This window comes from Schistocerca piceifrons, chromosome 5 (assembly GCF_021461385.2).
Source record: "Schistocerca piceifrons isolate TAMUIC-IGC-003096 chromosome 5, iqSchPice1.1, whole genome shotgun sequence".
NCBI classification, from domain to species: Eukaryota; Metazoa; Arthropoda; class Insecta; order Orthoptera; family Acrididae; genus Schistocerca; species Schistocerca piceifrons.
Window position 1 is genome coordinate 579,994,064 of NC_060142.1, and position 16,375 is coordinate 580,010,438.

Below are 16,375 nucleotides of genomic sequence, written 5' to 3' on the forward strand. Positions count from 1 at the left end.
TATCATTTATATAGATCATGAACAACAAAGGGCCAATAACACTTCCTTGAGAAAAGCAAGGTATTACTTCTGTTTTACTCAATGATTGTTTATCATTATCACGAACTGTAATATTTCTGACATGAAATAACGAATAGAGTCACACAGCTGAGATGATTCTCCATAGACACGCAATATAATTAGAAGTTGCTTGCAAGGAATGGTGTCAGAAACATTCTGGAAATTTAAAAATTTGGAATTAATTTGATGTCCCCTGTCGGTAGCACTCATTACTTTATGAAACTAAATAGCTAGTTGCGTTTTTCAGGAACGATATTTTCTGAATCTGTGTTGGCTATTTGTCAAAAAATCGTTTTCTTCAAGGTGATTCATAATGTTCGAGTACTTTACATGTTACAAAATTCTACTGCAAATTGACGTGAGTGATCTGAGTCTGTAATTTAGCTGATTACTACTATTTCTTTTCTTGGATATTGGTGTGACGTGTGTAACTTTGGATGTAGATTTTTCCACGAGCGAGCGGTTGTGTATGATTTCTAAGTATGGAATCGGAGTGTTACAGTGAGCCTGTCTTCGGCAGATGTAGCAGTTCTTAAGTGAATATTGTGCTTTGTGATATGAGGATACACTTCACTGAGCACATAATGAAATGTATGCTCATCCATTCTTAAGTAATTGATGTACGACTTGACATCCTCCACTATAAGCTCACATACCAAGTTTTGTTGAATCCTTTTATCGTGTCGTCGTAAAACCCACGGCTTCACCCAGGTGTTTCCTCCCCCCCCCCCACTTGTCTTTCGCATGTCATCAGTAACATCGTCATTGTTTGTTATCGCGCAGTGAAGGTATTGATTGTTTCTTGCCAGTGGTATGCTTTACATACTACCAGACTCTCTTTGGGTTTTCTGCCAGATTTTGAGACGGAGTTTTGATGTGGAAACTATCTGTTTTATATGTGTTATGTATCGCCCATTTATACTAATGTGTAATTAACGTATCTGTCTTATCATGCTCTTATGTTATCTATATGTGTGTATATAAAAAACAGCACTGACTGCATCAGTTTACTTAATGATGGACAAGAAAATAAAAACAGCATAAATTACGGACCATGTCACGATACGAGCCCAAGGAAATGGCATATTGTGTCACAAGCAGCAGTGCTCCATGGTAGCTTCTTACCGTGAAATCTAGATACACTGTCTAATTTGAGCTTCGATGTCACAACAGTGAAAAGTAGAATGTACTATGTGAACAAGCAGCTAGTGATAAAATAAGTCATTAATAATGGGACCCATAGTTATACTCCTGTTTACTTTGATAAATCACCACATTTATTTAACAGTGTAGGCTGATGCCCACTTGTACAGGTAGTTGCTGTTTAATTTTTGTCCAATCCACATAGAGTCATTGTCGAGCAGCTGGAAAGATTCCATGCAGTTCTTCAGTCAAGCTAATATTCAGCAGACTATTTTATGTGTGTATAAGTTGGAAGAGGGATGAGGAGTCAGGGATGATTTGAGCCGAAACAGTGACCGATAAACAACAAAACTGTGACAGATTGTTATTTGTGGCGTAGTTTCCAACTAAAATTTGCCGGCCGCTGTGGGCGAGCGGTTCTAGTCCGGAACCACGCGGCTGCCAAGGTCGCAGGTTCGAATCATGCCTCGAGCATAGATGTGTGTGACGTCCTTAGGTTAGTTAGGTTTAAGTAGTTCTAAATTTAGGGGACTGATAACCTCAGATGTTAAGTCCCATAGTGCTTAGAGCCATCCGAACCATCTGAACTAAAATTCCTTACGTTCAGAATTTTGAAATCAGAAGTCGTTGTGGAAAAGCCCATATAGAAATTTTCTCTCTGTCTCTCTTCTTCTATTTTTTGTCTGCTTGGGTTCCTACAGTATATATTTCATTAGAGAATAATGAAATTTGTGTACATAAACGGTAGTGCGAAATGAATACTTAACAAATATGTGAAACAGAAGCTCCATATTTTCACGAGTCATTGATAAAAGCCAGTACATCTACATTAAAGTTGTGGCGATTAGTGAATGAGTCGTTAATTTGAACGACTCTAAATAAAGAATCGTAAGAATCGAATCGTGATATGGACGAATCGTCGTTCAAAAGAATCGTAAGAACGATTGTGCGTTTCCGAGTCGTGACGATTCCAAGTTCCAACGATTCTTAGTACGCTATAAGGCAACTTCCGAATCATGCCGAGTCGTGCCGAACGATTATGACCGCCAGACGGCAGTCTAGTGGAGGATGCGTGTGAACAAACGAAGCTCGGAACGAACCAACGAAGTTCGTGGGCCGTAATCGTAATATTACTCGTGAAAGCCATGCTGACTGACACTTGGCGGTGGCTGACGGGAACGAGCGTAAAGGCATTTTCCATTTACTATCGCTACCATCAGCCACCGCGCCGACGTCAGCTTAGTTTGCGCGAGTAATACACGAACTAGTGATGACAGAAACGATATGCAGTGAGTACACAGCTCCCAATACACACGATTAAAATCGAGAAATCCAAGTATGATGAATAAATATGTACGTCTTATTTGTTGCAGATGCAATGCAAAACACACACACCTTCTTTACACACGAGCAATAGCACTTTATGTATTATATTTCGCGTATCCCGAAAACGGCCCTAACGATTTGGATGAAAATTTGTACGAGGGCAGTTCAATAAGTAATGCGACACATTTTTTTCTGAAACAGGGGTTGTTTCATTCAGCATTGAAATACACCAGGTTATCCCCCAATATTTTAGCTACACAATGCTATTTTTCAATGTAATCTCCATTCAATGCTAAGGCCTTACGCCACTTTGAAATGAGGGCCTGTATGCCTGCACGGTACCATTCCACTGGTCGATGTCGGAGCCAACGTCGTACTGCATCAATAACTTCTTCATCATCCGCGTAGTGCCTCCCACGGATTGTGTCCTTCAATGGGCCAAACATATGGAAATCCGACGGTGCGAGATCGGGGCTGTAGGGTGCATGAGGAAGAACAGTCCACTGAAGTTTTGTGAGCTCCTCTCGGGTGCGAAGACTTGTGTGAGGTCTTGCGTTGTCATGAAGAAGGAGAAGTTCGTTCAGATTTTTGTGCCTACGAACACACTGAAGTCGTTTCTTCAATTTCTGAAGAGTAGCACAATACACTTCAGAGTTGATCGTTTGACCATGGGGAAGGACATCGAACAGAATAACCCCTTCAGCGTCCCAGAAGACTGTAACCATGACTTTACCGGCTGAGGGTATGGCTTTAAACTTTTTCTTGGTAGGGGAGTGGGTGTGGCGCCACTCCATTGATTGTCGTTTTGTTTCAGGTTCGAAGTGATGAACCCATGTTTCATCGCCTGTAACAATCTTTGACAAGAAATTGTCACCCTCAGCCACATGACGAGCAAGCAATTCCGCACAGGTGGTTCTCCTTTGCTCTTTATGGTGTTCGGTTAGACAACGAGGGACCCAGCGGGAACAAACCTTTGAATATCCCAACTGGTGAACAATTGAGACAGCACTACCAACAGAGATGTCAAGTTGAGCACTGAGTTGTTTGATGGTGATCCGTCGATCATCTTGAACGAGTGTGTTCGCACTCTCCGCCATTGCAGGAGTCACAGCTGTGCACGGCCGGCCCGCACGCGGGAGATCAGACAGTCTTGCTTGACCTTGCGGCGATGATGACACACACTTTGCCCAACGACTCACCGTGCTTTTGTCCACTGCTAGATCACCATAGACATTCTGCAAGCGCCTATGAATATCTGAGATGCCCTGGTTTTCCGCCAAAAGAAACTCGATCACTGCCCTTTGTTTGCAACGCACATCCATTACAGACGCTGCCACCTGTCGGAAGTCAATGAAACTATACGAGACGAAGCGGGAATGTTTGAAAATATTCCACAAGAAATTTTCGGTTTTTTCAACCAAAATTGGCCGAGAAAAAAAATGTGTTGCATTACTTATTGAACTGCCCTCGTATTTAGACTGGTTTTTGCTTTTTGAGTTCACCTACATAATTCCATTCTTTCGTAAAAAGTCAATTTTACAATATATATATATCCTACATAGTTCCATTCGTAAAAACGCAATTTTATATTATAAAAACGCTATTTCACATGTTTTTATAACGCCATCTCGTAAAACTTTGTTAGTACGTATTGAATGTAGTTAAGGTTTTGGTTTTTATGATTATCTGTATATAGGTGTCTTTCCTTACAGCACGCGATTTTACACAAAATAATTTTTTAAACAAAAACGCGAATTTCGTGTTTCTTGGGAACGGCTTTAACAGTTTGGATAAAATTTTATATTTAGATACGGATTTTGATTTTTAAGTTTATCTATGTTGGTGTGTTTCCTAAAAAACTCGATTTTACGCAATAAGTATTTTATATCGCAGTTTCACAAATCTTTGTTACTATTGGATGTTACAGTAGAGGTGTGTCAAAATTTTGTGAGATGGCGGTATAACATTATCCGAATACGAACACGTGGACTTACCGTAGATCCAATAGTAACAATCATCCTAGATATGTTTTAGGTTAGGCATGGTTTCCTCTGATCGTTGCTATCTTGGAAATGAAAATTTATATTTAGTTAACTGTTTGCTTTCAACTTTATTTGAATAAGTAGCTGCTACCAAAAAATACGATTTTACAAAAAGAAACAGAGGTAAGCTCGGTCTTCCACACATTATGGTAATAACAAGAGTAATATGCACATTACAGCATTAGATTACTGATTACTTGCATAATTGTATCAAAGTTTCTTGTCTAAACACAGTTCAAAGCAAGTATTGTCACAAACATATACAGTTCAAGCTCAGTTCGCGTAAAAGTTCTACACATACACACACGCACACACACACAACACAGTTTATAAATTATAGTTCAAAAACATTATCTTTCTTAACTCCCTCGATGTTAGACGTGAGAGTATTTCCAGCCCTTAAAAAACACACTCACAAGGAACTGAGCTCTCCACCACACACAAGCGTCTTAACATGAGCTGGTACAGTCTCGGGTAGTATATCCTATGTTCACTCCACCATCTAAAAGGGTCTGCCTTTCTTACTAAAGGCTGAATTTCGATATACTTGTCCAATTGTATTATTGTAGACGTCATGGGTGTAATAGTTTGACTCGAAGAGCGTTGAACACTGGAGTAAAAATCTTTCCAAAATAAATCTTCCTCCGTGTCTGCTGATTGTTCCTGTTCTTCAGGCTGTTTTGCCTCGTCATCGCTGGATGTTCTTAATACTGCAGCTTTTTGTATAACAGACTGTTTTGCTTTGTTGTACGAATTTGTTGACAGAAACGCTTGCTTTTTAAATCTGGGATTATATTTCATAATAAAGCAGCTGTCAGCCCTCACACACTGCAAATTTAGCTTAACTTTTGTTTCGTCGAAATACAAAGCATAGGTATTTTGCTTTTAATTTGTCTGAGAACTTGCTTCTGCCACTACTATTTATGTGAGAAGACGACATACTTCTGAAGTGTACGATACAATCGTATACATCGACATTACTTCACTGCTAGTTTGCTAATGCTGTTAGTTCCACCAGTGCTGCCACTAAATGGCTGTCACACTCGACCAATATTACAGAGCCTACATAGAGAGAATATAGGCTCTCTAACCAATACCTTTCTTGGCGGATCGCCGTGTAATACCATCTTTAAACAAAAGCTTTTTAATTAATAATTTCATGTTCGAGTTTTCGAAAATTATCGTGTTCAGATTCATATTAAATTTTAGTGAAGTAATGTCACTGTATACGATTGAATCCTACTGTTTAGAAGTATGTCGTCTTCTCACGTAAATAGTAGTGACAGTTGCAAGTTCTCATACAAATTAAAAGCAAAATACGTATGCTTTGTATTTAGAAGAAATTAAAGTTAAGCTAAATTTGCTGTGTGGGAGGGCTGTCAGCTGCGTTATGAATTACAAGGGTGATGTGGACTTGGAAAGACATCTTAGCACAGAAAAACATAGGATGATATGAGCCAAACCACGTCTGCCTCACTGCTAGATTTTGTTACTATAAAACAGACGTCTGCAGTTAGATACGTTCAAGCCACACAACCAGACTGGCATACCACGTAATTTTGCACCACCTTTCGCACAAATAGACTCCTCTTTCCTGGCATACTGAAATAAAACAATAGATGCAATAAAATTAAACGTGACCCCTCATCAATTAAGGCATTACACGTATATATCGAGAATCACACTTGTAACGTCATATGCATATTTACTCATAAATAAACTATTTCTGGCATATCTTATCATGACACAGTTCGATTCTAACCCCATTGACAATTTCAGACATGTCCTGCCATCTGTGAGTAAGATGTAGAACTTTTTGCATTCCGTAAGAATCGTGCCATCGCAGACTAGAATGAATCGTGAAAGAATCGTGAACGAATAGTAGGAATCGATTCGCAATGTGAGATTGAATCGTAGGAATCGAATCGAGAAAAATAATCGTGTTGCCCAACTCTAATCTACATGCCGACGACGTCGCTGGAGTGGTTACACCGGTTCCCGTCAGATTACTGAAGTTAAGCACTTTCGGGTTTGGTTAGCACTTGGACGGTGACTGTCCAGTGTGCTGAATGCTGTTGGCAAGCAGGGTGCACTCAACCCTTGTGAGACCAATCGAGTAGCTACTTGACTAAGGAGTAGCAGCTTTAGTGCCATAAACCAACTGACAACGGCCGGGAGTGCAGTGTGCTGACCGCATGTCCCTCCATATCCCCATCCAGTGATTGCCCGGTTGGTACTGTTGGGTCTTTCGAGGTCTGTTCAGACGGGGGGGGGGGGGGGGGGGGGGGGAGAGAGAGAGAGAGAGAGTACATCTACAAAACTACTCCACAATTCACTTGGCTGAATGTTGATCGAACACTTTCGAACTATTTCCCTTCCATTCCGCTCTCGAGTAGGACATGGAAAAAGCGGATACCTAAATTTTTCTGTGAGAGCTCTGAGTTCTCTTGTTTTATGACGGTGATTATGTCTTCTATGTAGGTGAGAGTAACAAAATATTTTCGCATTCGGAGGGGGAAGTTTGTGACTGAAATTTCATGAAAATATTTCACTGGATCGAAAAATTCCTATTTTTACGTGATTGCAACTCTCGTATCACAGCTGACACTCTCTCCGCTGTAATATCAAATGAGCTGCCCTTGTTTGAACTTTTCCGATATCCACTATCTGGTAGAGATCCCATACCACGCAGCAATACTACTCAGGAGAGGTCTGTCAAGCGTAGTGTAGGCAGACTCTTTAGTAGGTCTGTTACATCTTCTAAGTGTTCTGGTAGTACAGGGCAGTCTATAGTTCGCCTTCCCCATATTCTCTGTGAAGGTTCCAATTTAAGTTGTTCGTAATGTAATCCCTAGGTATTTAGTTGAATGGACAACATTTAAATTTGGGTGTTTTTCGCGCAACCGAAATTTAACGGATTCGTTTTAGAACTCATGTGGAGTACCTCACACTTGTTACTGAGTAAAAAAAAAAAATTGCCCCTTTCCACACCGTACAGATATCTCTTCTACATCATTTTGCAACTTGCTTTGATCTTCTAGTGACTTTACTAGACGATAAACGACAGAATCGTCTGAAAACAGAGTAAGTCAGCTGCTGAGATTGTCTCCTAAATCGTTTATAGATTAGGAACAGTACTTCCATGGAGAAGCCACAATGAATCATAGTGATAAGTGTGGTGGAATAGGAGCTATGTTCTGGTCTATAGCAACTACAGATCAAAACATGGTTCCTGTTCCACCACACATCTGACCTATGGCAACAATAGATCAGAATATGGTTCCTATTTCACCACGCATATCACTATGATTCATTGTGCCTCTCTCCAAGGAAGTGCTGTTTCAAATCTATAAACGATTATGTACGTATCTGACGTAGAAAAAAATAGTCTTTTTTGCGATGTTGCGCCTCGAAACCAAATGTTGCTAGTGCGTATGGAATGTTAAAAACTGTAAGTTTCTTTGGCTAAATTGTGCTCAAAAGAGTTATCGCAAAGCGAACGTAACGCGTCGCGAGAACCTGCGTATGTTCTACGCCCGGTACTTAGGCATCACGCAACGACTTCGTTGGTGATTCCGACGCATGGTTAGAAAAGGAACACTTCGTAACACTTCCAAGTAACGCTTTCACTAATCAAAACATACCTGTGGCCAACTTTCCTCGCCAGATATTCGTGAATTAGCGAAGACTGCAAATTTAATTGCGTTCTCCCTTATTTTCTATGGAATGCCGACCTTGATTTGTATACTATTGTCCGAGTGTATGCCTGTTTTAGTAAGTCCGTTAATGCAATTTCAGAATGCCACAGTGATGGAGAAGTAAACACCATTATTAACTTGAAGTTACAGCGAGATTGAACACGGTTTTGTTGAAGGAATTAGCCTGCAAATCACCATGGTCAAATTGCATCTTGAATGTGCCTGTTTCTGAATACAGGCCATGTGTCTGAGCACTGTACTTTTTCACTCAACCACGGTTGCTCCTTTAAATTTCATACTAATTCTTCACGGAAAGAAGGCGCTAATAGAGATATGAAGACTTTACATCTGCGCGCTCTAGTTAAGTCTTTCCCTGTCAACATTTATTTATAAGTTGCGTTTTCAGTCAATACAACGTGTTAGTAGTCTACCATTTCGGCAGCCAGTGCTCCTTGCCACAATGACAATAAAAAGCTAGCATGACCTAGTTGATAATGAACGAACTGCTTTACATGTTCGTGAGAGTTCCTCTTCATGTGACAATTTTACAAGAATGTACCGGCTTCAAATACCCATTCAGTCAGCGAATACCTGAGCCTACAGTATTATCACTCCATACCTGAACCGAAACGAACTGTTAGAATTCACGCGAACGTAACTTAGTTATAAGTGTGCATCATAACATATGGCGTTTTCCGGTCTGAGAGAACGTTCTAACAGATGCCAAACTAGAAAATTAAAGAAAGAACAAAGCAGCTGTGCTCAATATGTAACGTGCCAGTGTTGCCTCCATCGCCCCACCAATTGCATAATTCCCTCAATTTTTTCCTTGCATATGCATTACAACCTCACTGACTAAATTTTTGGGTACTCCAGTATATATCTAGGAAACCGCTTACTTCATTCATATTACGCACAAAAAGGTGTGTGTACACACATTAAAGAAACATTTTTGAGCGACGTTACTATGGGACAGTTCTTATAGTCGCGAGACAAGTTCGGGCTCCGATATCCCCTGCCAAACACTTCAGTTGGGTATCCTCTCATCCCACGTCCGAGTTCGCTTTGCGACTTGGCAGAAAAAGATCCGAAAGGTCTACAATGGCCAGCCTCACTTAACTCGAGCGAGGAATGAACCGTCAGAAACATCGACAAAATCAGTAATCATTTTCTCTTCCACTCTTTTTTTACGGACTCAATTTTTATCCATATATAAATAGTCCTTCGACTTCAGAGTCAGTCTGCTGTGGTTTATAAGCCCTACTTATTATTTTATTTCAGCCCAGTGGCTCAGTGGAAAAAAAGTGGGGAAGTGCCAGACTACGGATCCATAGGTCCTGGGTTCGATCCTCGGTTAATTCTAGAGTTTTCATGAGTCACTTTTTATTCTTTCACCTCTGTCAGTGTTTCTTAATGTGAAAAATACCAAATTCCGTTGTGGTTGGGAATCCAAGTAAAAATGTAAGTTCCCTTATAACTGGCTGGATTAGTCAGTTCAAAGGCAACGTCATACCACTTGTAAAATGACCTTGCCTAGTAAAGCCCCGTGATGTTTAAACCAGCCTTCGAGTTCGTATACATCTGCATGACTACTCTGCAGTTCACACATGAGTGAACAGCGGAAGGTTTATAGAATCACCTTCAGACTATTCCTCTACCGTTCCAGTCTCGAACAGCATGCGGGAAAAACGAACACTTAAATCTTTCCGTACGAATGTTTGTTTCTCTTATTTTATTGCGATGTTCATTTCTCCCTGAGTAGTTTGGGGCCAACAAAATGTTTTCGCATTGAGAGGAGAAAGTTGGTGATTGAAATATCGGTAAAATATTTTGCCGCAATGAAAAACGCCTTTCTTTTAATGATTGCCACCCCAATTTGCGTATCATATCCGTGACACTCTCTCCCTTATAATACAAAATGAACTGCCCTTCTCTGAACTTTTTCGATGTCCTCCGTCAATCCTATCTGATACAGATCCCATACTGCCAGCAGTACTCCAGAAGAGGACGGACAAGTGCAGTGCAGGCAGTCTCTTTAGTAGACCTGTTGCATCTTCTAAATGTTCTGCCAATAAAACTCAGTCTTTGGTTCGTTTTCCCCATGGCACATTTATGTATTCGTTCTAATTTAAGTTGTTCGTACTTGTAATCCCTAGGTGTTTACTTGAAGTGACAGCCTTTAGATTTGTGTGCCTTATCGTGTTACTGAAATTTAAAGGATTCATTTTAGTACCCATGTAGATGACCCCACACTTTTCCTTATCTAGAGTCATGGCAACTTTACTACCCAGTTGCTGTGAGGCAGTGACTCAGTGACTCAAAAGGTGAATGTCATCCTCGGTCGGTCTAAGAATTTGTTCTTTCATTTATCGTTTCTTTCGCCTCTGGAAATGATTAAATGATGTGAAAAGGCAAGAGCGTACCACTTTTGACAGGATCGTGCTTAGTAAAGCATTGTGGTGTTCAATGTTCGGCTTGATTAAGCTTTACCTTACAGCTGTGTAATAAAACTTGGTAGCCGAAAGACTTCACAATTGTGTTTTATATTTTTGTTTTAAATCCCACTCATTGAACACAGTCTCTAAATTACCTCTTTGCTCTATTAGGGGATTGCTGGACTTAACTGTGGAGGTGAAATAAATCTTCAGTATAAGACAAGAAAGAAAATATTGCTAAAGTTCTATTAGATAACAGTAGTGCCTCGAGTACCGTACGAATGTGTATAAACTGGATCTCATCTGAAAAGGAAAACTCAAATATAGCCTACATGCAGCTTAAATGAAGTTCCTAGGAAAAGTGAAAGGTCGTACTTTACCAGACAGGCAGTAAAACGAAGGCATCAGACAAGAGCTGCGATGGCTTGCATTACATCCGATTGCCTCGGTCTGTTTTGGACGTCGTTTCAGTGACCGTGGGCTTCTTCTCTAAGCCAATCTTTTCCTGGAGCGTAATGTCGCCACTCTAGCCAGACTTGTAGGTACTCACCTTCCGCCGTACAGGGGGGTGGTCTCGTCGTCATCGTCGGAGAAGTTGTCGTCGCTCATGTCGTTTCCTTTCACCGCCGCCATGGCCGCCTGTAACAACGGCAAAATATCACCCAGTGATACAACGGAACAATCAGCCAAGAGGGGAGCTATCTAAAGCAGTACGATTAATTGACATTGACTGAGTGTTTAAATTAACAAATACCGGTGCTCGTGTGACTTCGCAGACAAGGAACATAATTTTTTGTTTATCTACATATTTATTTTATAGCGTCTTTTTGAAAATGTTCGCCGGCCGGAGTGGCCGAGCGGTTCTAGACGCTACAGTCTGGAACCGCGTGACCGCTACGATTGCAGGTTCGAATCCTGCCTCGGGCATGGATGTGTGTGATGTCCTTAGGTTAGTTAGGTTTAAGTAGTTCTAAGTTCTAGGGGACTGATGACCTCAGCAGTTAAGTCCCATAGTGCTCAGAGCCATTTGAACCATTTTTTGAAAATGTTCATTTTAGCCCTTCTGGTCCTCAGTGGCCTAATTACAGCCCAGAAAAGAGCGAATTGACAGATCTGCAGTTGCAGTTCGCGAGTTTCGTCTAATCTGTTCTCCATCGTGGGATTCATTGTTCACAACAGTAACGCCTTCGGATGAAACTGAAACATTCATTCTGTGAACGCTAGAAGGAAGAAAGATCTACACTTGGATAACACTTTCTTAAGCACTGTACGGAAATGTGTGCAATATTCAGCAGCTTTCACTTTCAATAGTGATAAACTCCAAGCCTTCAAGTCTTAAGTCGAGGAGTTTCCCTGAGGTACACTCCTTCTGTTCTGCACATGACTCCCTCCCAGTAGTTGAGAACGTTTCTCTGTGATGCTTCATTTATTAGTACAATCTCTTGCAATTTTTTTCATTGTTTTATTAATTCTTTCGTTCTTTTGTTAGTAAATTTTCTAATCAGCATTCTGTAAATTGTGTAGTGATTCATTCCATGTAGCTTTGGTTCATATGGTCCCACGAAAAATGATAGATAAATAAAACAAATAAAATAAAAATTAATTGATGGGAAGCATTACGCAAGACACCATTCGTGTTGTTCTGTAGAATGGCTCCGGTGATACAAACGATAAACTTATCCACAGAAGGAAGACTATGACCACGCAGAGGTTACTTCAAATTCAGGAATAAGTCCACGTCTGAGAGACCAATCTGTGCAGTTAGCGTACGCCCTTTAGCCACGTGGGACCGAGCATTCAACAGACAACTTAGGGGTGAACACTGCGCGATACGCCCAGGTCGTGGCGCCGAAGGCATGTTGAAATCAAACGAATAGTACGTTTGGCCTGTCATTTCACGCGACAGCGTGCAGCTCAGTTTGAAATGGTTGGTTCTGAGCACTATGGGACTCAACTTCTGAGGTCATTAGTCCCCTAGAACTTAGAACTAGTTAAACCTAACTAACCTAAGGAGGCAGGATTCGAACCTGCGACCGTAGTGGACTCGCGGTTCCAGACTGCAGCGCCTAGAACCGCACGGCCACTTCGGCCGGCCAGTTTGAAATACTCGTATTCAAGCAGACCAGTGAAAGAAGACATGCTTTCTCAGAAATATGCTTCTCTTTGTCACGAGGCGGTCCGAAGCTCAAACCACAACATCATAAAGAAAATCATTGCACAATTAATCTAAACGTTTTTGTGTGGTCATGACAGCCAGCGGATGCGTTATACCTCAAAATACGTTGCGAAAATAACATATAAATAAGATGTCAAAAATTGTATCTGGTAGCGGTTATTGTGAAACGTATTTATTAATGAGGAGCTGCTCGCAAATGACGTAGCGATTCCGATTTCGGAGATCGGCATCAATGGTCAAGAGAACGCTGCAGTGAACATCGGTCAGAGGTAGGAATGGGAAAAACCGATAGCGGTATTTTAGTTCTGATTAATCAGTATTTTTCGGTATATGTTTGGTCTCGGCTATCATAGGTGTTGTTTTATTTTTAGTAATATCAATTAGCAGTGCTAAAATTTTTGATTTTTAAATAAACTTTTTACAAAAACGAGTAAGTTTTTATTCGTAAAATTTCCGTTGCCGTATTATAGAATATAGGAAAAGCTACCAGTGATATTTTAATAACAATGCCGACAGAAACGAGCAACAAACACATGGCATAAGAATTGGTACAGCATTGCTGAGTCAATAATGAACCCGTTACCGCGTGGCACAGCCCACAGGATGGTACGCTTGTGCATGCAGTGTGCGAGACTTGCCCCATACGGTCTATAATTATGGTAGTTGTATTACAGAGTGGCATCATCCCTAGTCGGAAGCATTTTACGAAGTGCGGTACCAATAAGTACAATGCTCTAGTTCCTTTAAAAGATTAAGTGCGGGAGGAGCCACAACAAACCAGAAAACTTAAAACTTAACAGTTCATTCATTGTTTACAATAAAACTCGAAAGTGCCTGTGTAATATTACGTAATATGTCTTTATGTGCTTGGAGATAACGAACAAATTAAAACGAAAAGAAAAGAGTTCTTCAACCTCAATTTTCACCCTTTAGCACTGACTATTCCCAAAACCCAAATAGTGGTTTGATCCTCGACCACAATATGATTTTTGACAAGAGTTTCAAAAAATTGGAATCAGTAGGAAAATATTGGTGTCTTTTGTGGCATTCAACCACATTACTTTTCATGAAAAGGCGAATGGTGGACGGACTAAGCTTTCTCTGGTTCAAATGGCTCTGAGCACTATGGGACTTCTGAGGTCATCAGTCCCCTAGAACTTAGAACTAATTAAACCTAACTAACCTAAGGACATCACATACACCCATGCCGGACGCAGGATTCGAACCTGCGCCCGTAGCAGTCGCGCGGTTCCAGACTGAAGCGCCTAGAACCGCTCAGCCACTCCGGCCGGCAAGCTTTCTCTCATATGCTTATAAGTGTAGTGATTTGACTCTATGTACCTTGAAACTGAGGGAGTCAAAATTCTTGAATCTTTGTTCGAATTCTACGTTTATCACCGGTCATAACAGAAATAAGAAACCGAAAATCGGTTATTTCAGAAACCGGTTATTTTGGGTGATTTTAATACTCATATTAAACTACCGTTGAAAAAAGCCAATATAACCGAAAACCGGTTGTTTCAGAGACAACCGCCATCCATCGTCGGAAGGGGGTATCACGCGGCACCTAATCACGGTATTCGCGAGGCGATGTTCTAGAAGGCTATGCTACTTTTCCTTCAAGACGAATCGCTACGAAGCAAGAAGGCTTAGTTACAGTACCCTCCGCAAGATGGCGCTGTCTGTCGTATGTGCGTGTCGAGACCACGTGACCCAAGGCGGCCGACCTTGCTTGGGCATTCCGCCGTCTGCAGGCGAGCCGAGACGAGGACGCCAAAGGCTAACGGAACGCGGGACGCCCCCACCAGCCGGCAGTGGAATCGATTTCATCAAGTACGAGTAAAAGGGCCGCTAAGTTTTTTGTCGAAGAAATGTTTAAAGAAACATGCCAGTGATAAGTGTGAAGTCCATAAGCCCCTAGATAGAATACTTTAGCTTCTACGTTAGCGACAAATGTCAAGTCCTTGGTACGAAGAAGGTAGGCCTTCAAGTATACGGACAGTCGTTCAGAAATATTTCGGAACTCACTGGCTATCGTGTTACGTCCTTGATAACGGAAAAGAAGGTAGAGGGCGTCCGGCATCCCCTTTCAGATACTTTGCGCGACATGTGACTTGAAGCTGAGATGTGTAAAAAAACAGTAAATAATCTTTCAACCGTTGTTGTTAAATATTTTGCTTAGCTTTGACTTTATTTCTTAGCGGTAACGTGCATGGTGGAAGATTTTTGGCCCTAGCACCTGTTTTACAACACGGCGGAAATACCAGTAGAACAGTAGGGGCCTGCGGTGTCGGGTTAGTTGGCACACCTGTTGATGTTCGCTGTGTTGTATTGCGGTGTATTAATTAAGGTCACAATCGCATCCAGTTTATGAAATAATTTTAACTGCTTCAGTCACTAATATTTATTAGCAGGATGAGCTTCGGCAGCATGCTGCCATCATCGGGGGCATTACGGTTACATAATGCTTCAAATTAAAGCAGTATTCATGTAACTGTAACGCATATGCTGATGAAAGCACGTTGCCAGGACGTGTCGTCCTAATAAATATTTGTGATATGTGACTGAAGCAGATAAAATTATTTCATAAATATAAAATACCGGGTGATCAAAATGTCAGTATAAATTTGAAAACGTAGTAAACCACGGAATAATGTAGATAGAGAGGTAAAAATTGACACACATGCTTGGAATAACATGGGGTTTTATTAGAACAAAAAAAAAGTTCACAAAATGTCAGACAGATGGCGCTGGACAGCAATACTGCTACCGTGACGGGTGAGAGGTACGCCGATATGTTACAGAATCGCATCGTCCCGAGACAGGCTGATAAACACCTGCTGGAACATATGATGTTTATGCAGGGGGTGGTGATCGTGTGCTCAGCCGCCACTTTCGTCATGCTTGGCCTCCCAGGTCCCCAGACCTCAGTCCGTGCGATTATTGGCTTTGGGGTTACCTGAAGCTGCAAGTGTATCGTGATCGACCGACATCTCTAGCGATGCTGAAAGACAACATCCGACGCCAATGCCTCACCATCGCTCTGGACATGCTTTACAATGCTGTTCACTACATTATTCCTCGACTATAGCTATTGTTGAGGAATGATGGTGGGCATATTGATCATTTTCTGTAAAGAACATCATCTTTGCTTTGTATTACTTTGTTATGCTAATTATTGCTATTCTGATCAGATGAAGCGCCATCTGTCGGACATTTTTTGAACTTTTGTATTTTTTTTTTTTTTTTTTTTTTTTTGTTCTAATAAAACCCAATGTCATTCCAAGCATGTCTGTCAATTTGTACCTCTCTATCTACACTATTCCTCGATTTATTCAGTTTTCAAATTTATACTGACTTTTTGATCACGCGGTATACTAGCAGACCTCAAAGAAGTTCATAAACATGGATAAAATGAAGAAAAATTAAATCACATCCGAAGCACAGTTTGCATCCTTTAACTTTCAGAGAAAAGGAATATATAGCTATATATAG

The 16,375-nt window shown here is 41.0% G+C and overlaps 1 protein-coding gene across 2 annotated transcripts in view; it reads right to left on the reverse strand.

Moving 5' to 3' along the window:
- LOC124799250 (chitin synthase chs-2) overlaps positions 1-16,375 on the reverse strand; it is a 345,843-nt gene that overhangs the window by 96,574 nt on the left and 232,894 nt on the right. For both annotated transcript variants that reach the window (XM_047262797.1, XM_047262796.1), the window contains exon 2: positions 11,255-11,343. In XM_047262797.1, coding sequence (XP_047118753.1) covers positions 11,255-11,337 — 83 coding nt within the window. In that variant the 5' untranslated portion in view covers positions 11,338-11,343. The remainder of the gene's footprint in view (positions 1-11,254; positions 11,344-16,375) is intronic.